This window comes from Gossypium raimondii, chromosome 4 (assembly GCF_025698545.1).
Source record: "Gossypium raimondii isolate GPD5lz chromosome 4, ASM2569854v1, whole genome shotgun sequence".
Taxonomy (NCBI): Eukaryota; Viridiplantae; Streptophyta; class Magnoliopsida; order Malvales; family Malvaceae; genus Gossypium; species Gossypium raimondii.
Genome location: NC_068568.1, coordinates 43,931,546 through 43,954,731, shown reverse-complemented (window position 1 = coordinate 43,954,731; position 23,186 = coordinate 43,931,546). Strand labels below are relative to the sequence as shown.

General features: G+C 33.0%; 1 protein-coding gene across 2 annotated transcripts; it reads right to left on the bottom strand.

The window, feature by feature from the left end:
* Nucleotides 1-16,221: 16,221 nt before the first annotated feature.
* On the bottom strand, nt 16,222-21,684 carry LOC105780352 (CSC1-like protein HYP1). 2 transcript variants are annotated; one of them, XM_012604630.2, is made up of 11 exons: nt 21,450-21,684; nt 20,713-21,084; nt 19,806-19,958; nt 19,503-19,566; nt 19,188-19,397; nt 18,758-18,943; nt 18,248-18,546; nt 17,798-18,074; nt 17,183-17,464; nt 16,788-17,021; nt 16,222-16,591 (listed from the first exon to the last, which is right to left on the bottom strand). In XM_012604630.2, the coding sequence occupies exons 2-11, from the start codon at nt 20,991-20,993 to the stop codon at nt 16,430-16,432; spliced, it is 2,148 nt and encodes a 715-aa protein (XP_012460084.1). In that variant the 5' UTR covers nt 20,994-21,084; nt 21,450-21,684; the 3' UTR covers nt 16,222-16,429. The 2 variants fall into 2 exon arrangements, with proteins under 2 accessions (XP_012460084.1, XP_012460085.1); XM_012604631.2 differs by having other exon boundaries at nt 21,477-21,684.
* Nucleotides 21,685-23,186: the final 1,502 nt, after the last annotated feature.

Sequence of the window (23,186 nt, the reverse complement as noted above, 5' to 3'; positions counted from 1 at the left end):
AACCTTATTCCCACTATACAGTAGAGACATTGAATGAAGACATAAGGTCATGCTGCCATGTCATAAGGCAATTGACAGATGGTATTGTTTTAGGCAGATTCTTGAATCACAATTTAATATATTATTATTATTATTATTATATTTTATATTTTATAGTGAAAATTATTCGAAGCTTACCAGGTTTGATAATAAAAAATTCACTTCTCCGCACCTCTTTGATGAAAAATCCATTATTATTTATTAAATAAAATTTAAATACAATTATAACTTTACCCTTAATTAATTATTATGTTGACAGAGCGATACAATAAGGAGAAAGTATGAAGAAGAAGGTAGTGATTATTATAGAGGCCGATTCATCCAGTCAAAGTAGAGAGTCGAAGGTTATACAGAGCTGAGAAGATGAGAGTGCTAAGTCTGGAGGCTAGAGGTAAGTTGACATATTAGATTGGTATATCATTGGAATCAATTCCTTCTTCATTGTTCCTGAAGATATTTATAGGCGAGGGTCCCGTGTAGGATGATGCTAACTTGTTAGACTTGCATTTTAACCATCATTATGGAACATGATGGGTGAATGTCTTCGATGGGATGAGAATGTCTATTGTGAAAAATAGAATGTCGATAATGGCAATGTATTGCAAGGAAAAGAAAGAAAAAAAATAGAATACACAGATTTTACGTGGAAACCCTTTCGGAAAAAAAAACCATGGGAAAAGGAGAAGAAAACTTACTATGTCGAATTCAAATAATTACAAGGAGTATAGACTGTGTCTATTTATAGGTTTAGAAAACCTTATTCTAATCAACATCTAATAAAAGTAATGCAGTAAGGTTGAAACACCTTATTCAAATCAATACCAAACAGAGGAAGTAAACTTCTATACGGATTCTTCTTATGCACATGTACCGTACCTTGTGACCCCAATCCAATATCTTGCTTATTGGGGATCCACAGTGGGCTACGACCTTCGGGCCACTTGCCACTTGTATTTTATTTTAATAATAATTTGGGTCACAACTCTAACATATATAATGGGACAAATCATGTATTCATTCTGACTGGATGGTATAGATCAATTGTGTAATAGCTCGCCCAACGGATATCATATCCAATTACTGTTTGACGTATAATTATTTATGCTAAGAATAGAAAACGAGTAAGTTAGTAGCATATTTGCTTTTGACTGTGTGTTTTGGCATATTTTGGTTTTAGTTGATTTTTACTCTCCAATAGTATAACACCCCTAACTCGTATCCGTCGTCGAAATAGGGTTTAGGAGCATTACCAGGGTTCACCGATCAAACCCAATATTTCATATTACTTCACATTCATATAAGAAATTATTCATAAATTTATTATATCGTCCCTTATATGAGCCATCGAGGGCCAAAACATACATTAAAAACAAGTTGGGACTAAATCGAAAATTCAGAGAAATTTTCGCAAAATCTCAAAATTTTTCTAAGGTACAAGGCACACACGCCCGTGTGGCCAAGCCGTGTGGTTCACACGGCCAATTGACACACCCATGCCTTAGGCCGTGTGGCGTTTGAGGTAGAGCACACAATCGTGTCCCCAACTCGTGTAACTTTCTGACTTGCAATTCTTTTAGGTGCAGGAGTCACACGACCAAGCCACACGCCCGTGTGCTAGGCCGTGTGATCAATTCTGAGCATTCTGTTTGAAATTTTAAAATGCAAGAGACACACGACCATGTCACACGCCCATGCTAGGTCATGTGTCACACACGGCTGAGACTCACGCCCGTGTCTCTGCCTGTGTGGACAAAATAAGGTCATTTCTAAGCCCTATTTCTCACCCAATCTTGTCTTCCACATACATTAACACTTAAACACAACCCCAATCTAATACAAGACATTTAAACCAAACCAAAACCAAGTCATATGCATGATATTTTCATCACATGTATTAATATACTCAATCTTACCAAATTGATTAAATTTACATATATACATATTTTACTAAATATGCTATCTTAATTCATTCATCCATGTGCTTACCATCATTTCACCATTTCAAACATACATCAAGTATATTAATACTATTTACACATAAAAACATACCATTTAATAGCCATTCCAATGGCTAATTTCAACGAACATTACATTGCCATCAATGGTAACATTTAACCTATACATGCCATTATTACTAAAATAGTTTACTATTTATATATATACCGAAAAGTCTGGGGGATAGTGTGATGTAGCTTCGACCAGCTTTCAACCTTTACGAGCCTCTGAGTACTATAAAATAGAGGAAATAAGACAGAGTAAGCACTTAATGCTTAGTAAGTTCGTATAATGAGAAATTAATTTACCATTCATTTACTTATATAATAAACATGCATAATACATCCAAAGCAATTTGGCAATTAGCTTAACACATATAACCTCAACAAACATGTTAGTCATGTATTTCATGTGAATAACAAGAACAAGGATGAGCTCATCAGGTATCAAGTTTCCAAGTATTTCATGCATATACAGATAATAATTTCATTTTGATTTCACATGTTCTCATGTCAGAATTTCACCCGTTGAATCATTTGAAATCTCGATGGATACTTGGGTAGTACACCTGAAGTGTACAATACTATAAATCCGTCAATTCATATCTGAGAGTGCTTTTATGGGCACTTAAACAGAAAGCTCTCTCTCAAGCACTATAACAGGAAGCTCATTGATCCTTGTATAGGAAGCTTATCCAGGCAATATAACAGAAAGCTCACAAAGAGCCTATAACGGGTAGCTGCGAAGAGCAATTAATGGGTAGCTCCGAAGAGCACTTAACGGGAAGCACCAGATAGCCATATAGTAGAAAGTTCAAACGAGCACTAATTGGAAGCTCACAAAGAGCCTTTAATCGGGAAGCTCACGAAGAGCTATATAACGGGATGCTCATAAGAGCTGCGATGTGCCCACAACACATGTAGGGTCACAACCGATCGGGATTCTCTGAAGAGTATTTAATAGGAAGCTCGCAAGAACACTATATAACGGGAAGCTTGAAAGGGCTTATAACGGGACGCTCTTTAGAGCTATGGTATGTCCGCAGCATATGCAGGACCACTACCTTTTCGGGAAACAGAACCCTGTATCTAATCGAATTTCATTCATTCAAACGGGATTTAACATTTATTGGATATGTTCCAGATATATGATCAGATTTCATATACATGACCAATACACAATTCACATACAAATCATTCAAATCAATTTGAACATATAATTACACAATTAAGTTACACAAACTTACCTCGACAATGTTCGTGAGTTGTAATCTACTAATCTGTTACTTTTTCTTTACCTCGATTTAGCTCTGTATTTTGTCTTTTCGGATCTATACGAGTAAATCAACTCAATTTCATACTCATTTCAATCCAACTTACATCTTAGGAAAAAGTACCATTTTGCCCCTATACTTTTGATTAATTCCAATTTCATCCCTAAGCTCGGAAAATGAAATTCATGCAATTTAATCCTTATTCCAAGCTTAACCAAAATTTTCATATAACATTTTACAGTCCATGTATTTCGCAAAATTTAGAAATTTTCGATGAATTTTACATCTTTTCAATTTAGTCCTAAAATCACAATTTCATGAAAATTTCCTTTACAAAAGTTGTTTATCTATCAATAACCTCTCATTTTCTACCATGAATTTCAAAATTTCAGCATACTCATCCATGGAAAAATTTTTATACTTTGATAACTTTGCAAATTGATCTCCAAAATAGATAGATTAGGTTATTACGATCTCGGGAATATAAAAATTACTAAAAACGGGACAAGAATTCATACCTAATTGAGCCAAAATAACTTGCTTGAACTCACTTTCTCTTAGCTAGGCTTTTCATGTATTTTAATTTGGGGAAGATGATGAAATAAGATGTTATTAGCTTATTTCCATATTTAATTAATTCAATTTCCAATTTAGTCCTTTTCTTTTTCTAATTTTCCATGGATGAATCATCATAAATATCTACTAACTCCATTTAATGGTCTAATTACCATATAAGGACCTCAAATTTTGAATTCTATAGCTATTTAATCCTTTTAGCTACTAGAACTCAACTTTTGCATTTTATGCAATTCGGTCCTTTCTATAATCAAACATGTAATCGGTAAAATTTTCTTAATAGAATTTTTATACAATAGTCCTATCATAATTCAAACCATAAAATCATATTAAAAAAATTCTTTTCAGACTCGAATTTGTGGTCCCGAAATCATTTTTTCGATTTCACTGAAAACAGGCTGTTACAAAGAGTGTTTTTATTTCAATTCGTCTTGTAGCTCTTCTTTTTTGTTATTATCAAAGTTGTTTTTTGGCGTCTTTTAGGAAAAAAATGGAAAGCAGAGATGGATAGTTTGGTAAGACTCACAGTCGAGGAGGATGTCGTTTTGGCAATGCTTCAAAAAAGGAGACGGTGAAAGATCAGAAGATTATTGCGATTAAGTCCAAAAGGGGGAGTTATGAGCTTGTTGTTAGCCTTAACTACTCGTGCTCCATAACCCCATCGAGATATGAAGAATTTGTTAATATGTCGTGAGTTACTTGCAAAACATCATAAGTATGAATTCAGTATTTTGGAAGGGTTACATCATTTTAGCGAGGTATTTTGATCTTGACTTTACTAGCAATAGGCTTGGGTTTTACCTACTATTGTTTCTTCTTGATTTGAGTTTACCTGAGATGTTCTTTATGATTTCAACGTAGCACCAGGGCAAATATTGGTTAGGTTTTTTTATTATGTCTTTCAAGAGAGGCATATAATCTTCCGATCAAATGTTTCGGTATATGTATTTCCTACGAGAGATGAATGAGGAGAGGCTGCATAGGCTATTTGAGTTCTACCCTCGGATGATTTCATCTTGGATGGAGAACATGTTTTATGGCAACGAGGTAACGATAAATGTTGATTATAGCAAGTACATCCTCATAAAATTGAAATTCGATAGGAGAATTGGTTTTTCCATTGAATGGACGTGCCCTTCTACTAAGAGATGCTAGTCTTTTCAACGCTTGTAAGATGTCATTGGAGGTTCCCATGATCATAAAATAATTAATCGAAAGGAAATATTGGTGGTCCCTCTTAAGATCACTTTAAGAAGTGTCTTCAACTATTGTCTTGAGGAGAAAGGTGTTTGTAGGTACACTTATGGTGGATGGCTTTTGAAACAACGGGAATGTGCCCTTGGCATCATATACTTTTCCCTTTCACGTCAAGTTTGGGATAACCAAGTGCCTTCGAGGGGTGACTTGAGAGCACATATGCTATATTACCAAATATTTCCACCTACTCGATCACAACTAAAATGCACCATCGGGTACTAGTCAAAGCATTCCCTAGCTTCATGATGAACGACATTTGGATACTTCGGAGCCCCTTACTTCCGATGACGACAAGTTTGGTTATAGTCTTTCTGATAGTTGTTTCTATTGTTATTGTATGATTTTTTTAAAGCTAATCCCTTTTATTGGTGATATTATGTAAGTAACACCTCTTGAATAGGCTCGAAAAGGCCTAACGTGAGTATTAGGGATTTTGGAAGAAATCTGCCAAGATAAGATTCATTTGGGAGAGCAACTATAACGAGGTTCAGGGGGATAATTATCCATGAACTCATAGATTTTGATCATGCCTCCTGGTGACCAATTGCTTCGATCGGGTAGTCTCGATCCTTTTCTGGGACTGTGCTTAAGGTTGCTCCTTCTAGACATTTAATGTAGGCTTTGACTCAGGCAATAAGATAGATTAGTTGAACTCACATGATGTTTGGTGACCTACAACATCACATTCCCGATTGAAGCCTAAAGGTTTGGGTTCTTAATGGCTTGCTATGTTGGAAGGTAGGACTTATGAATGATTTCCCGGTTCGTTGTTAGCTAGCTTGTTGCTTAGGTATCCTTCTGACTTCGCATGTGTTCGTATACAAAGGGGTATAACGATATTTATATTCAATAATTTTAATTAAAAATAATAAAGATCTAATTAGTTTTAAAAATATTTTAATTATTATTAAATTAAATTATAAATTATAATATATTCATATATTAAACATAAATATACAAGTTTTTCTTAAGTTACTCATACAACCACAATTGCAATTTCAAATAATACAATCAAATAACTATAATTAAAATTAATCATTATAAAAGTTACAAGTATAGTTGCAATGCAATTTCAAAGAATACATTCAAATAATTATAACTAAAATTAATCATTATAAAGCACGATTAGACTAATAATCAAACATTTGCTCAAGGCAAAAGGGACGTTGGAAGATTCTATTTTAAACCCCTACAATATAAAAATTTGTAAGTTAATACATGATAAAATTATAATGTGGCCAAAAATAATAAAATTTTAATTTAGTCCTTTTAAAGACTCTAAAATATAAGTCAATACAATGTTAAAATTGTATTTTAACTCATCATAAAAATATATATCATAATCCTTGTCCACTTTGAAAAAAATTATGGCTTCACCCCTACCTATGTCAAAATAAATTTATACATGATTCACACGTGGTGGGACATGAATTAAAATAAAAATAAGTTGAGAACCCACACATGATTTGTGCGGAATGAGATTTGAACCGAAATTTTAAAATTCCTATATGTAACTATATGCTTATGTCACGGGGCTAGACCTTTCGTCTCGCAATCCGTGCGGCCTTAGGCGATCCGTTTGCTCCAAACTCGCCCAAGTCAGCCTTAACTCGATGAGGATTCTTTAAGAACTCCTCCAAGGCACCAATTGAACAATGAAGCGATTTTATGCCAAAAGAAGCTAAGCAAAGAACAACGAAAAAGAGCGCCGCAAAGTGTTTGAGTAAATGCTCTCCACTTCTCTTATTCACAAAGAATAATGAAACAATTCAGAGTGAGTACAAATGAGGGGGAGGCTCTCTATTTATAGTTGAGCTCCCCTAAAACCGACGGTCAAGATACAATTACATCGACGGATGAGATTTAACCATATCCCTTAATTTTAGGGATTTACAAGATAAGCCTTATCAAATCTAATCTAATCTTTACAAGATATGATTCCTCTATCTTCTAAGATTAGTTACCATATTAGCCTAAGTTGCCATCTCTTCGCTATCGGGCCAACCAGCTTCAATCGACAAAGCTTCTCAATATCTCTTTGAATCGGGCCGCCGCTTGTGGGCCAAATGATCCCCATCCGAGCAACAGACCTCCATTGGATGCATTTGATGCGCTGGTCACGGCTTTGAACTGCGCCCGTGACATTCTCCCCACCCATTCTCGCAACGTCCTCGTTGCGACTTCAACAAGATCGACTTGATTCGCCTTGGTCTCGCCTCGACGCCTTAGCCTTTCCCTTCCTTCGGGACTCTTGCCTCGGCTTACGTCGCTTCTTAACTCGAGCCGTCCTACTCGCTGCATTTACTCTGGTCAACTGTCCCACATGCATCGCTTCCTTTTTCTTGAAGTCTGATGCACCACCCACCTCTCCTATAGGTGGAAGTCTTGTCGATGACTCGGCCAACTCTGACGCTTCACTCAACTTGAGCCTCATTGGTCCCAGCTTCACTGTTTTCATCGCAACTCTTTCCTCTAAGTCCGATGACAAACTCACCTCTTCCTTGGGTGAAAGCCCCTCCGATGACTCACCAAGCTCAGACGTTGCCTTTCTTTTGACTCCGGCTTGCTTTGGACAGTTCCGCAACTCATGCGGACCACGGCACAAGAAGCACTTTACTTGCTTCCTTTTGCTCCTCTTTGCCCTCTTGGCTTCGGCTTTTCCCTTGCTCGAACCAAGCTTCTTGGGCTCCTTGTCTGCTCCATCGTTCCCCTCGATGACAGACTTCCTTGGACACTTCCGCAACCTATGCGGACCATGACACAAGAAGCACTCCACTGGCTTCTTCTCGCTTTCGGCCTCCTTGGCTTCGACACCCCTTCCGCTCGAACCAAGTACCAAGGCCTTACCCACCGGCTTCTTCTTAAGCGCGGATTTCCTCGGACATTTCTTCAACATGTGTGGACCGTCGCAGAGAAAGCATTTCAGCTTGTCCCTTTTCCTCTTGGGTTTCTTCTTCCCAACTCGTGGTTTCCCATTACCACCATTGTCGCCGTTGCCATTGCCATTAACTCTATCTTCCTTGTGATCCATTTCACTTACGCCTTTTCTGGACTTGGAAGACCCAAGCTTGTCTTTCCCTAGACCAAGCTTGACCACGGCCTCAACTACCGTCATGGCTTCCGACAGCTTTTGGACACCTCTTTGTTCCACCTCCTGTCTGACCCACGGCTTCAATCCCTTTTGAAAAGCAAGCAATGCTTCTTCATCGGTCACATCTGAAACTTGGAGCATGAGTTCCTTGAACTCTTGAACATACTCCCCACGTGCCTCGTTATGTTATCCCTGCAACTTTGCCCAAGCTTCTTCCTCGGCAAACTCTGGGTAAAACTGTCCCTTCAATTCGCATTGGAACTCTTGCCACGTCCCAATCTCACCATGCCTTTTATCTGTGGTCCTACCTCGCCACCATAAAAGCGCAATGTGAGTAAGAAACATTGAAGCAGTGTTTACCTTAACCGCATCTTCCACGATGCCTTTGGCACGGAAGTAGTTTTCCATCCTCCACAAGAAATTGTCCACATCACATGCAGACCTTGTCCCCACAAACTCTTTCGGCTTTGGGACATCCTCATTCTTGAGTCTTGATTTGCCACTCCTTTCCCCACTACCGCTGACACAAGGCCAGCTCTCCCTCGAGCTCCTCTATTCTTGTGCTCAAAGCCCTCGTCGTGGCCACTGTTTCCTCCTTCAAAGCCATCATCATGGCCTCGAGAGCATCATTCCTGTCCGACAATTTATCCCGGTGTGAATTAAACAACTCGTTTACCTTATCCATGGTGGAACCAAGAGACATCTTTACATAGTTTCTGGACTGCTCCTCCCAGTTTGCTATGCGATCCTCGAGCCCATCGAGTGCCTCCTTTACATCCTCCATGGAACCCTCGAGTTTTTCCACATGTTCCTCTACTGACGATATTGTCTCCCTCAAAGACTTCCTCGCCCACCTTTGTTCGAACTCTTCTCTCGACATCCCAATGGTGCCTTTGAACCAACAACTCAGATATCACTTGGCTCAAAACTTAGCTCGGATACCACTTGGTTTGAACCTGGCTCGAATATCTCCTTGGTTCGAACCTTGCTCTGATACCACTTGTCACGGGGCTAGACCTTTCGTCTCGCAATCCGTGCGGCCTTAGGCGATCCGTTTGCTCCAAACTCGCCCAAGTCAGCCTTAACTCGATGAGGATTCTTTAAGAACTCCTCCAAGGCACCAATTGAACAGCGGAAGCGATTTTATGCCAAAAGAAGCTAAGCAAAAGAACAACAGAAAGAGCGCTCGCAAAGTGTTTGAGTAAATGCTCTCTACTTCTCTTATTCACAAAGAATAATGAAACAATTCAGGAGTGAGTACAAATGAGGGGGAGGCTCTCTATTTATAGTTGAGCTCCCCCAAAACCGACGGTCAAGATACAATTACATCGACGGATGAGATTTAACCATATCCCTTAATTTTAGGGATTTACAAGATAAGCCTTATCAAATCTAATCTAATCTTTACAAGATATGATTCCCTCTATCTTCTAAGATTAGTTACCATATTAGCCTAAGTTGCCATCTCTTCGCTATCGGGCCAACCAGCTTCAATCGACAAAGCTTCTCAATATCTCTTTGAATCGGGCGTTCTTGTGGGCCAAATGATCCCCATCTGAGCAACAGACCTCCATTGGATGCATTTGGTGCGCTGGTCACGGGCTTTGAACTGCGGCCCGTGACACTTATTGTCTTCTCTTTTACTTTTTAGTTACTTTATGTAAATACATGTTAAATATTTTTATTTTAATTTTAATTTTATTATGGTATTAGTTTTGAGATATTTTTCTTTTATTTTTAATTATTTTTCATTAAAATATTTTAAATAATGATAATTAATTAATTTTATATAAAATAAATTATTAAATTCATCTCAAGATTAATATATAACTAGATTAAACATAAATTTAAAGTATTTATTTTTAATTTAAGTCAAATAGATATATTTAGAGATGATTATTATTAAGGTTGAAAAGATATTTTGAAAAGTTTGAGTTTAATATTGTTGTCAAAAGGTATTTTTGAAAAGATAAAATATCTATTTTAGACTTGATGTTGTTAAGTAAAATGTATATATTTAAATGATATTTAATTTCATTAATATTACGATATAGGAACATATAAACTTAAACTAGATTATGGCGCACCCACGATGTGGGTGAAAAAATTAATGTAATAAATATATTTATAAAAATTAATCTAATGAATAAATGACGTTTTGGTTGAAATGATACAAGTAAAATGCTAAATATTATAGTGTTTTAGGTTCAAATTTCATTATCTCGCACTTCGACACCAACTCAATTAACCCTTTCAACAATAGTATAGATTATAATAAAAATAAAATAAAAATAAAATATTAAGTAATTAATATTACGATATATGAAATATATAAACTTAAATTATAGGAAAAATTATAATGGACTAAAATGTAAAAGATTTGTATTTTTCATATGTCTTCATTATTTGATTACCACGATACCGTATTATTATTTTGAGATTAACAAATATTCAATTAGATTATAGTATAAAAATAATAAAATAATTTCTGATAATTTATTGTCAATATTATGATATATGAAATATATATTTTAAATATTTTAAAGTAATTAATACACATTATTTGTGAAATTTAATTTGAATATAAAAATCATATTTATAATTTATAGTTAATATAAATGGGGGCAAAATTTATAATTTGACATCCAAACGGGTTTTTGAAAAATCAAAAGCTAAAATTTCAAGTTTTTGGTTTAACCTGAGAAAGCCCGATTTGGCTATCGGATTATTATTGCTTTTAGCGTGAAAAACACTTTTAAAATATAATAATAAACAAACCCTAATTTTATAACACTTCAATATATAATCAAATTTTCATTATCTTATAAAAATGTTACCAAGGGCGTAATTGTCTTTTCATTTAGAATTTACTTAGTAAATAGATATTTAAATCTGTTTTTTATCTTTATTTTTTATATACAGTATTTAAAATTAAGCATAATTTCACCCGGTCTTTAAATAGAAGAATAAACATATTTAATTTTTTTTACATTAATAATAATACAATTATCAATTGAACTAAAACTTTCATTATGATTATATTTTAAGATAGATTTGTATACATATGATCAATTTTAATGTAATATATATACAAAAAAAAATGAAAGGCGGCCAATGAAAGTGAAGGGAATTGACTTGTAGTTGTAGCCCTCCAAGGACCGCAATTTGAGACAGAAGGTCGACCTAATATCAACCACCTTTGAATAAATAACGTGTCCTATTCACTTTAATTACATCTCTCTCCTCTCTCCAAATATCTTATCAGCCCTTTTATTCCATGCCTCCAATCATCATAGGTTCATCTCATGCTGCTCCGAATTCGAAATGGGTATTCGATTCGGTTCGGTTCGATTCGATTAAATTTTTAAAAAATTTTAGAATGATGAGTATGGTTTAATTCAGTTTAGTTCGATATTTGTTGTTTTAATATTAATTTTTTATTTTATATTATTTTATGAATTTTAAGGGTTCTTTAGATATTAAAAATAAAAATAAAGATACGTGCCTACTTCTACTATTAGATAAGTTTGATGTCAACTTTTCAAACTGAGATCATAATACATTATTAAGACTACATTACTTTATACTTGACATAAAACATTACCCTTATTAAATAATTAGTATAATAATGTACACGAAATTGTACAAATAAATTTTTAAAGAAAATTAATAACAATTAATACAATACACAAAGTAGTACGAAGATAAAGGATAATTTTGTCTGAAATTTCAGATTTTACACGGAATCTTAAATAACTTAAGGAAGAGATTATAATAAGATTACACCCTATATTACAACATTTTGACACCGTTAAGAAATATAAGAACGTTAAGAATCTAAACACTGTAATCTTATTACAAGCCATAATAATATTCAATTACTATAATAAAAATATATTTTTTGTGATAACATAGAACATTATGCCCAAATTTCAATAATTAGTATAATAAAGTAATATTTCCTATAACCACACAAAACCTTTATGAGTTTGTGCAAGTTGTAAGAAATTTTGTAATTAAGTAATCTATTATGTAATTTGTGTTACGCAAAACATTATAATATCCAAAATAATTAGTGTAATAAAATAATATTTAGTATAATCACACACGATTGTGTGAGTTTTGTGTAATTACATAAAACATCATGTAAGTTGTAAGAAATTTTGTGATTGGATAATGTATATATATTACCACAAAACATTGCGAGAATAGGATAATATCTTGTGCAATAACACAGTTATTATCCTCAAATTATAATAATTAATGTAATAAAATAATGTTTCCTATAACCACACAAAATGCTATTATATAAAATATTATGTAATTTGTAAAAACAAAAACAAAAAAAGTACTAAATTATAATAATTAGTGTAATAGGATATTATTTTACACAATTAAATATGGTCGATTGAGTCTTAATTCAGTTAGCATTGATATTGTTCCCAGTATAAGAGGATGTGGGTTCGAGTGTGCTAAAGCGTATTATTTTCTTAATTTAAGAGTTAAGGGAGTTATGAGTAGTTTTAAACCTTGTATAAAAAAAAACGATGAAAGGAAAAATTTGTGAATATACATATAAAATGGGATTTTTTAAATGTAATTTATAATAGGGAGGGATGAAACTAAGTTGTTTATTATTAAATAGATCAATTTAATTATTTTATTATTAAAATAATAAAAATTTAAATTTCATCGAAATTAGCATTTCTTGTTTAAAAATATCATTTATTATTCAACATAGTTATATTTTGAAAGCTTTTATGATTCAATGAAATATTTTGTTTGGAGTTGAATTATAAATGAAAAAAAATTCATGTTATTTTTAAACAATAAATGTTGACTTTGTTTCAATCTGGTCTTATTTGATTTTCTTAGTAATACTGAGATTAAATTTATCCATTTAATAGTTGAGGGACTAATTTGATCCAATCCTCATAATAGAGAGATTTTGTAGGTAGTTTCATCTTTGTTAGAAAAAAATATTATGTAAAAATATTAAAAGATATTAAATTATGGCACACCTATAATGCGGGTGAAAGAAATTATGTAACAAATATATTTGCAAAAGTTTAATGTAATGAATATTTCAGACTTTGGTTGAAATGGTAAAATAAAAATATAAAATATTATCATGTTCTAGGTTCAAATCTCATTGCATATATTTTTCTAGGTTTAAATGTTGTCATAGTAATGTTTGATATTTTATAAAAAGATGAGTTTCGTAATTTCTTAATTGAGTTGGATCCAATTGATAGACACCCAACCCGATTAGCCCTTAAAATAATAGTATAAATAAATACTATACTATAATATTTTTTTAATTATTTTAAAATTTAATCTTTCAATCTTTCTCTAACTAAATTGATAGGGTTCAATCGTTTAAGGGTTGCTCGCATAAGAGCCAAACATTTCAAAATGGTTATATTGATTCGATTCGATTCAATTGGATTTTTTGAACCATCCATCATAATTCGGCTCGGCTCGCTTCATTTCTTGAATTTTCCATGTTAATATTTGGTTTTGGATTTTTAGGCTTATTTTGACAAAATGAGTTTTGTTTTAAGACTTTTGCATATTATTTGACAAAATTTCAAAGTCTTTTTCATAAATATTTTTAAAAAATAATAAAATTTCAAGAACTTTTAAATTATTTTCACTATTTTAGATACAAAATATTTATTTTTGTATAATAAAAAATTAAAATTAATTATATATTAATTAAGAATAAAATTCTGTTTGGTTCTGGGTAACTACGGCTTTTAAATTTGCATTCCATAAACAGTTCAAACACCTCGGTTCAGGTTGGTTTTCGATTCGTCTTGCTCATCCCTATACAAAAGTGCTAAAATAAGAGCTTTTCACGCACCTCAGCCCAATTTATAGTAAAAATTAAGCGGATGCTAATGTGTTTAAAATAAAACACACAACATTTAAGAAGCCCTTATTTGAACATTTTCAAAAATATTTAACTCGTATTGGACCAATTTGAAAAATTTGATCTTATGTGAGCAGCCTTAAAACATTGGGCTCAATTTGAGCATTTAACCTAAAATAATATATTATTTAAAATAATAAAAACATAAAATATGGGCATTGACTTGAAGGAATGGAGGCCAGCTTTTTGTGATTCATTTTCTTTTTCCTTTTAACCAAACACGATTTTGCAGCCTCAACTTGCCATTACTAATTAATATCTTGTCTTCTTAATAAATAAATGAGAGAGACAGTGTGGATTGTATTTTAGGTTAATATATTTTGAAGTCTATTCCACGTTGACAGAAATGCAGACTATTTAGGGTACAAACTATAAAGTGGTGTTTGGCAAAATGCACGATTAATATGTATTGTTGGGTTTACATGCCTCCTATATACGGGTCGAGAATAATTTTAGGCATCATATAAAAAAATAAAAATTATTTTTAAATAATTTAATATTATGATACATAAAATATAAATTAATTTAATTTTATATACTTTTTAATTAGTTAATATTGGTAAGAATATTTTGATATTCAAAAATACTTAAATTCCAGCTTTTGTGTTTTTTTATGACAAAAACAAATATTGTTGGTTGCGGTGGGACTTTCCCATTACAATTACAATGTAAAACGCATGTGGAAGACAAGTAATTTGACTTGTAGCATGCAAATCTTTCACTTTTGCACCTATTATTTCCATACAAAATGACCATTTATGTTATCAAAGATCTAACATACATTAATCTATGCTTTCATGGCTTCATTCAAATATAACCCAAAAAGAATTTCTACGTTAAATATTTACATTAATGATAAAATTAAATAAATACAAATTCAGATTTTGAATTAGTAGAATCGAATAAAGATATCCAGACAAAGAGAATCAAATTATTACGGTACAAGCGATTTAAAAACTAGAAAAATCTAGATAAAATTTATTACCTCATACTAGACTAAACCCAGCATATAGCGATGAAATGAAGCAGAAACAAAACATGGTATGTGTGCTTTTTGGCATGATTGATGATGAGATGATTAGAGGAGGATAAGGGATGGCTTGAATGGTTGTGTGGGTGGTGCTTCAGCTATTCATTTAAAGGGATCATGTGGGTACAAGTGGAAGTTCATTTCTCTTATTTCATCCGGTAACCTTGATCTGGAGTGATTTTTCGAAAATTATGTTCAGGAAAAAGTAGAAGAATTACTAGAAATCACAAGAAGCTCATTGCATATGAACAGTGTGATATATAAAAGATGATTGTTCTAAATTTAAAATTGAAATACCAGTATTACTACTTTTATTTTGAAAACATCTTCATCTCTATCATTTTAATGATATAATAATAAATTTAACCTTCACAGTTTATATCTTTTATCAATTTGATCCTTATTTTTTTAGTTAAATTTTATCATTAATTTTTTAAAAATAGTCATATTACTTTTCTACCAAAAATGTTGGCTAAAACATTAATTTTGTGACGATGTTAGTGTGGTAGCCTGAGTGGCAGTCTACGTATACTATATACTAACATGACACTATTTGTCTTATATATCACGTCAACAAAATGATCTAAAAATTATAAAAATATTCAAAAAGAATAAAAAAATTGAAGTAAATGTGGATTTTCATGTGATCTGCGATATTTAAAAATTTAACATTAAGAGATAAATTATCATTATGCCTTTTTAAAATTTTATTATGTATATCCATAGAAAAGGGTAAAAGTACTATGGAGACTCCTATACTAGGAGTCAGATTGTATTTTCCCCTCTATTAAAAAAATAGACAAATTGGCCCATGTACATTAGGAAAAGTACAAATTGGTCCTTCTATACAAAAAATTATCTTAAAAGATGATGTGGAAGGAGTCAAATTGTATGTTGCCCCCTCTACTCAAGAAAGAGAAATTAGTCCTTGTACATTAGATAAAAGAACTCTCTTTGTTGGCAGTGGCAATCTGTACTGAAATTAGACTTATCATTCAAGACTGAAATCTAAAATGTTCATTAGATGAATGGAAAAAAACAAGTAATTCCATTAAAAAATATCTCATGCTCCTACTAACGTGAAATGAAATGAGAATTCTCATGATTTAATTCAACAACAGGGGGAGCAGCTATCTTACAACATGGACACAACAATGAGAATTTCGTTTCATTAGCATTACAAACTATTAACCAGTTGGTATACACGAATCAGGAAAAAGAACTTTACCCAATTCAAACTTCAACACCGAGAAGAAGGGGAGAGCTGCGCCCATTGTCATTTCTGGAATATCGGGCTGCCGTCATAGCTGGATCCTGATATGCAGTTGCTAATTTTTCGAGAAATTCTGTCATGGTTGGATCATCCTGGTCTTTTCTATCTTTCTTTATCAAACACTGTAAAACAACAAATAATATTCAGGCCAAGACAACCGAAAACAAAATGAAGAACCAAGTCGAACATGGAAAACAAGTACCTGCAAGTCCTAGGAGTTAAGAGTATTAACAAGCTATTAACAGCTTAGCTGAGTATCTAATACTCAAACACTAGGGAATATAAATAACCAATGGATAATGTAGTTCGTGATCGTACCTCAGTTGGGTAAGCTTTGAAGATGGGCAGGAACCTCTTCCGGCAGTATGCGTTGAATACAAGCGTAAGAATCGGAAGAGGGATAGTTAAACTGGATGCTAGAGGAAGCTTCTTAAGCCCAAATATTCCGATCGCAATAACATGCATTAGCACTAAGGAAAATATTGTTGAATTGTGCACAATTGGCCAAAACTTTCCACCAGTTTCGAATTTGGGTGCATATACATTCAAGAACTTGAAAAAAGAAGAAGAAATTGTCAAAAAATTAGAGATAAAATGTTGGTCAGAACTAAACATTGGTGTGTTAATCAAGGGTGTTAGACACAGATATTTCAAGAAAAATGATGAGAAAGAGAAACAAAGAAGCAAGCTGTGAAAGGGGGCATTTCACTGACCTGGTTGCGGTAGATAATGTATCCCAGGCAACAATAAACCAAGAGAAATGGCAAAATTAGTGGGGCAAGGAAGAAATAAGTAACACCAAGAAGTTTGAAGAAGAGAATCCTGGGAATTTCACTGTGGTAAGGGATTGAAGGAATTTCAAAATCATCTTTGTCATCATCTTTCCCCATAAATAGTCTTTGCACGAAACTGTAAAGAAGGGGAAACAGACGAAGAAGTTCGGAAGTTGTACTGGTCCATCCAGATGTCACAACATAGGCAATGAAGAATGATGCCTACATGAAACATGAAGAACCTTCATCATATCAGATCTGAAGACAATGACTTAATCATTAATGAAAATAATGTTAATGTTCATATATATCGTTCTTAGCTAGATGTTAATGTAAATCTCAATCCAACACTTCTATGCGAAAATATTCTAACAATTAAAAGGTTGACATAAAGTAGGTAGACCAGTCATGGATGCAAGGTTTAGGCATTTGTTTCTCAACCAGAACTAGTGACAATAAATACTAACATATTTATGGATAGAACCATAAAAGAATTTAAAGGAAAAATGAATTAAACATATATAAGAAAACTCCATGGCTTATCCATGTTTTCACCTGTGCAGGAACAACTTCGCCTAGCAGTCCGGGGATTTTCTTTGGCTCAAGGAAGATATTGACCATAGAGAGAGCAGAACCTGATAGTACGTTAGCGAAGAAAATGTTCCACACGGTGAACCATAATAGCTTGGTACACGCATTTTTCTCTATCTGACTGTGGGAAATAGATCCTTGCATGGAAGAAAAGAGTATCATAATTGGTGGTACAATCGATAGGAACAATTGAAGAATGAGACTTGGTAGATATCCCGTAATCAAATTACTGACGAAAGTCCTGCAATTTAAGAATCACTATTTGTTAGTATATTGAGAAATGAGAAATCCATATTCAAAAGCTTTTTCTAATTTACCAAGAGAACATGAAAAAGAAATGGCCTGCTTTTTTATTTCAAAAGCATTGAACCGATTTTACATTTCATATGCAACAGAGAAAGAATATGCACTTACAGGCTTAGTACTCCTTTTAGAAAGGGGAGCCAGGTCTCTAGCTGCTCGAGATGAGTGAGACCTTGCACGACTACAACTGGAATAAGAAATAAAATTGTAACAGCAATATATGCAACAACAACCACAATCTTAAACATCCATCTTTTCACAAACGATGCAGAAAAGAAAGGCCAGTAAATATCTTTAGGCTCGGGAGCTCGTTCAGTAACCCATTCCGTAGGATTAATCCCTTGTCGGATGTGCAAAGCTATTGCAGCACCAAATCTCGACTTAAATGACACAAAAGCAGCGGGTATTTCCTAGCAAGTTTTGAAAGGCATAAAGAAGATCAGGTGCATCAAGTATTATCTTCCGTAATCAAGATATGGACACAGATCACAACTTTCTACATTCATAACAGCAAAAATCGACAAATTATAATTCGTTTCATAATTTGAACTCTGTAGGCATCAGGTTTGGTGTTTGTTTGACCAAGAGATGAATATATAGACACAAGAGAACATCACAAACCTCTCCTCCCAATGATGATTGCTCGAGTCTCACATTATCTTCTATATCTTCCAACTTCCTCTCATAGTGATCTACAAGATCAACTTTTCGACCAAATAGTCCCAAAAATCCTTCACGCTTATGCCTTTGCCGAGAGTTTGTCGATTTTAAACGACCAAGTGTTCTATATAGCTTCTCTGCATCATTCTACATGCAACAACATGGAACTGTTAAAACCCAGATAAAGAATAGCAGAACCCAAAAGGGAGAAAAAGAATAAATTCGGAGTTGAAAGTCATAGTTTCATCTTATATCTATGGTAACATTCTTTTCATCCTAAACTCCCTATGGTACATAGATCCATTAGCCTTGAAAAGTCGTAGTCCAATTTCAGATTAGTTTTCCAAGAAATAAAAGCCTGAATCAATAAAATATTAACAATGTTGATTACCACAAGACTTTGAATCTTGCTTGTTCGGCGAACCACTGTATGTGAAAGATAAGTTGAAGGATGATACTCCGTGAAAAAGTTGTCAACAGCTTGACTGAAGCTGCTTCCAGCTGAGGCAGGAATACCGCTAACTAATATCGTAAACTGATCTGACCGAGGTTTAGAAGAATAGAAATGGTCAATTCTTTTCAACGAAATATAGTTGTACTCCTGCAAAAATGACCGTATCACCAAAATTAAAGCTTTAGCTGATATTTATACAAATCAACAATTTTGTTGGCATAGGCAGAATAGCATACATAAAATATCACTTACGTAATACAGAAGACAGCATACAAACACGGTGAAAACATAGGCAGCACAAAAGTGAATCCATAACCTTGAGAATGGCAAAAACTTATAGTCAGCTTTCCCTTGACATTAAGAATTTAAATAAATTTTTTATAAACAAGTTTTTCATACTCATAAAATCTGACAACAAAAAAAGGAGAAATCACCAGGGAAGCATTTGGTCAAGTCTCAGCTGCAACGGTTTTTTCTTCTTTGACATAACAATAGTTATTCAGGAGTTTTAAGATCAGAAACTGAACTTAAGTTAACTAACTACATAATAATTACCTGTTTGAACCATCATTCACATTTGAAATACTGAATGACTCCAGAGTTTTGTTCGGCAAATTAGAGAAATCAATGGTTAATTGGTCGCCCGAAAAATTAACTGGCAGAAGAACAAAGATTCCGACGACACAGGCAAAGGCAAACACTCTAACACTGCATTTGAAAAAAAAAATCACTAGAAATTAATTGAAGATGACATGCAGAAAGATGGATCCAGAAGAAGCGTAGTAGTACAATAATGCACTTTTATATGCCACAAAAATATCAAGTTCATCATGTTGAAAAAATCAACAAAAAAAAAAAGGTTTCCCTTGCTTGGGAAAAATAGACACTATAATTTTGAACATGAAGCAGTGAGTCAAAATGATCCTACAAGTAGAGATATCAGTCTAGCAGAACACTCATCAAAACAAACTTCACATGCCTCGATTATAGCCAAACCAAGCAGAACAAAGTTAAGACTATAGTCCATTAAAACAAGTTTAAATGAGTAGCTGAACTCATACAGAAGTCTTGCTATCAAAAGGAATTTTGTAATCTCACCAGTATGAGTTTATACTAAATGGACTCCAGCAACATCACAACTTATATTGCAGCTTTTTTGCTTAGCGAAAGCTGACGTATTTGTAATATCGGCCTTGCAAACCTATGTTACTCAGACTCAAGTGTGTTGGTTTAGGGACATGGGTATGTGGGTGTTCAAGAAAATAAAGAGTCAGAGCAACATAGTTGCATACCAAAATTTGGTCAATCTTGCACTAAAGATTGCCTTGATAAATGGCTAGAATCTATAGCATCAAAGCTAAAAATCTCCCAACAGAAATGGATCACTATATGTTACAACCCATAGAAGTGAACTGCAGGTTCTATTCCTATTTTTGAAACTAAAGAAACATTTAATAATTACCAGAAGATAAAAATGCGCATAAACACTACAGCATCCAAGCCTGTAATTGACAATAATTCATCCTCAGATGGTTGCCATGCCCTTTTCAACCAACCAGGTGATGGTAGCAATCTTTCCAAGTTGAACTCATCCTCTTCCTGAGCTTTTCTTTCACTGAACAACCGAGGCGAATATACGGGGATATTACCTGGCTGGTTCCTCAATATCGAGTATAGTGCAAAAAACAAAAAGCAAAGACCAAGATTGATCCCAACAGAAGTTAAAAGGGCTGAGAGTATCATCTCTAAAAAGGCAGCTCTGATATATCACCCCCTATAAAATCACCAAATACAACAACTCAATTGCAGTCATTGACTGCCCAAACTGAATTCCCTGATTCAAAATTCGAAAGATTGTGTCAAAAATCGAAAATCCCAACACGGGAATGAACTTAGAACATATAAACTCATCAGCTGAGGAAACATAGCACACAGAATTTTGTTATCAGAACTTTAAAAAGACGGCACATTATGAACAAACTCTTAAACACTTTAACCCTCCATGATTCTACACAGTTCTCACTTGTCAGACAATTCAAAAACTCATATCAAGCTTAAACTATAAAAAATGCTAATAATTGGCATTGGATTAAAACAAAACAACTGAAACCCAGAAAAGAAATCTATGTTTCAATTAATATCTTTAATTCGATTCAGTGATACAATAAAACTCAGAAAAAAAATTCAAAAAAGAATCACCTTCACAAAGAGAGTGAGAAAGAACACCTGGTCAAAGACTTCGCAGAATGAACTGAAAGGGTAAATAAATGGAGCAAGAACACAAAGCTTGGGTTGCTCTTGGAGACCAAGTAAAGAAAGACAAAGACAAAGCCAAAGAAGGGAACTTTCGTATTCGATAAACATTCATAAGATCACCTCTCAAGTCTCAACTTTACTTTTTTTTAAAGATGAACATATATATGTATGAAGTGCCGGTTTCTGTCGGGTTAATTTCACCGTATGTCCCCATTCACATTCTTAATTTTATCCATAAACTTCAAAGTACATTTTTTTTAAAAAAAATCTCAAACTATCAAGATCCTCTCTCTTTGTTTTTCTATTTTCTTATTTTTCATAGATAAATAATTAAAAATAAAATTTATGTTATAATTAAAACAAAATTTAAAATTTAATTAGTTATAAAAATATTTAAATTTATTAATTTTGGTAATTTTCTCTTTTTCTTCTATATAAATAAATGAAAAATAAATAAATAATGATTTAGATTACAATGTAAATTAATATTTTAATAAAATAAATTATTGAACTAATTTATATTTTCTATTCTAGTAACATTTTTCCTTCTTTATTTTCTTGGCAAAAATTCTTCCTTAGCTAAAAAATAAAATATATTGGCTCATAAAGATAAATACATATTATTTTATTGTCTTAAATTCTTCCTTAATGATGCTTTGGATTTTAAAGGTAAAAGGAAGCAATATAAAATGCCAAATTTAGTAGCATTAAGATGCACATGCTCCACAAACTTCAACTTCAATCAAACCTCACATGACATCAACCAATATATTAATAGATGTGGCATCTAGAAATGGAAAGATTGAGGTGAAAATAAGTTATGGAGATGAGTTTCTTTGTGATTTTGATAAAAATTGTTGAGTTTTGAAGAAAATTTAAATGAAAAAGCATGAAAGAAAGAAGGAAAAAACTTCCATGAAAGAGGATTGATCTATTGAAGCAAGAAAAAGTTGAAGTTGATGGTTTTTAAGATAGTGACCCACTTTCAATGTCTATGATGCAAAAGTCTCAAAACTTATACCATATATCAAATATATTGTAAAATGATCATTTTACCTTCTTCTTTTTTGCTCTTTGCACAATTTTTTACAATGATAGGTAGTTATCAAATATAAATCTCATAAGTCACATTTACTTTTTAATAATACTTATTGGATAGTGAACAATTTTATCCTCTTCTCAACGAAAATAGAAATTGTACGATTTAGTCCTTATATTTTTAATCTTTTAATTTGGTCTTAAAAGTGATTTTCGCACACCAATACATATTCCAACTTGTTCTTATGTCAAATAATTATTAATAGATCACATTTCTCATTTTTAAATTTACACTTTAATCCTCAAACTTTTTGAAATTTGTAATTTAGTCTTTCTTGTCATATTCTTTATTAATTTTTCATCAATTTCCATCTCATATATTAATTTTTTTAAAACTTTCTTTATTTGTTTTTGTTTGTTGCATGGTGGTTGAGCTTGGTAATTGTGATATTATTGGTATGATGATGTTTTTGATTTCTTTCAAACATGTAAATTTTGTATGTTGATAGTAGAATTTTTTGTTTTAGAGTTTAGATTAGTTAGTTCATTTTTCTACACTATATAATATGGTAGAGGTGATCGTTTTATGTTAAATTTCATGCCATGTGATAAATAGATATGTGGATGAATGTTGAAATACAT

Bases quoted from the DNA above. Each gene is read 5' to 3' on its own strand.
- LOC105780352 (XM_012604630.2), bottom strand. From the start codon at position 20,993: ATGATACTCTCAGCCCTTTTAACTTCTGTTGGGATCAATCTTGGTCTT. The intron at 18,547-18,757 runs GTTTGTGATGTT...AAAACTTGCTAG, and splicing joins AATCATCATTGGGAGGAGAG to GAAATACCCGCTGCTTTTGT. The intron at 18,075-18,247 runs GTAAGTGCATAT...CTTAAATTGCAG, and splicing joins CTAAAAGGAGTACTAAGCCT to GACTTTCGTCAGTAATTTGA.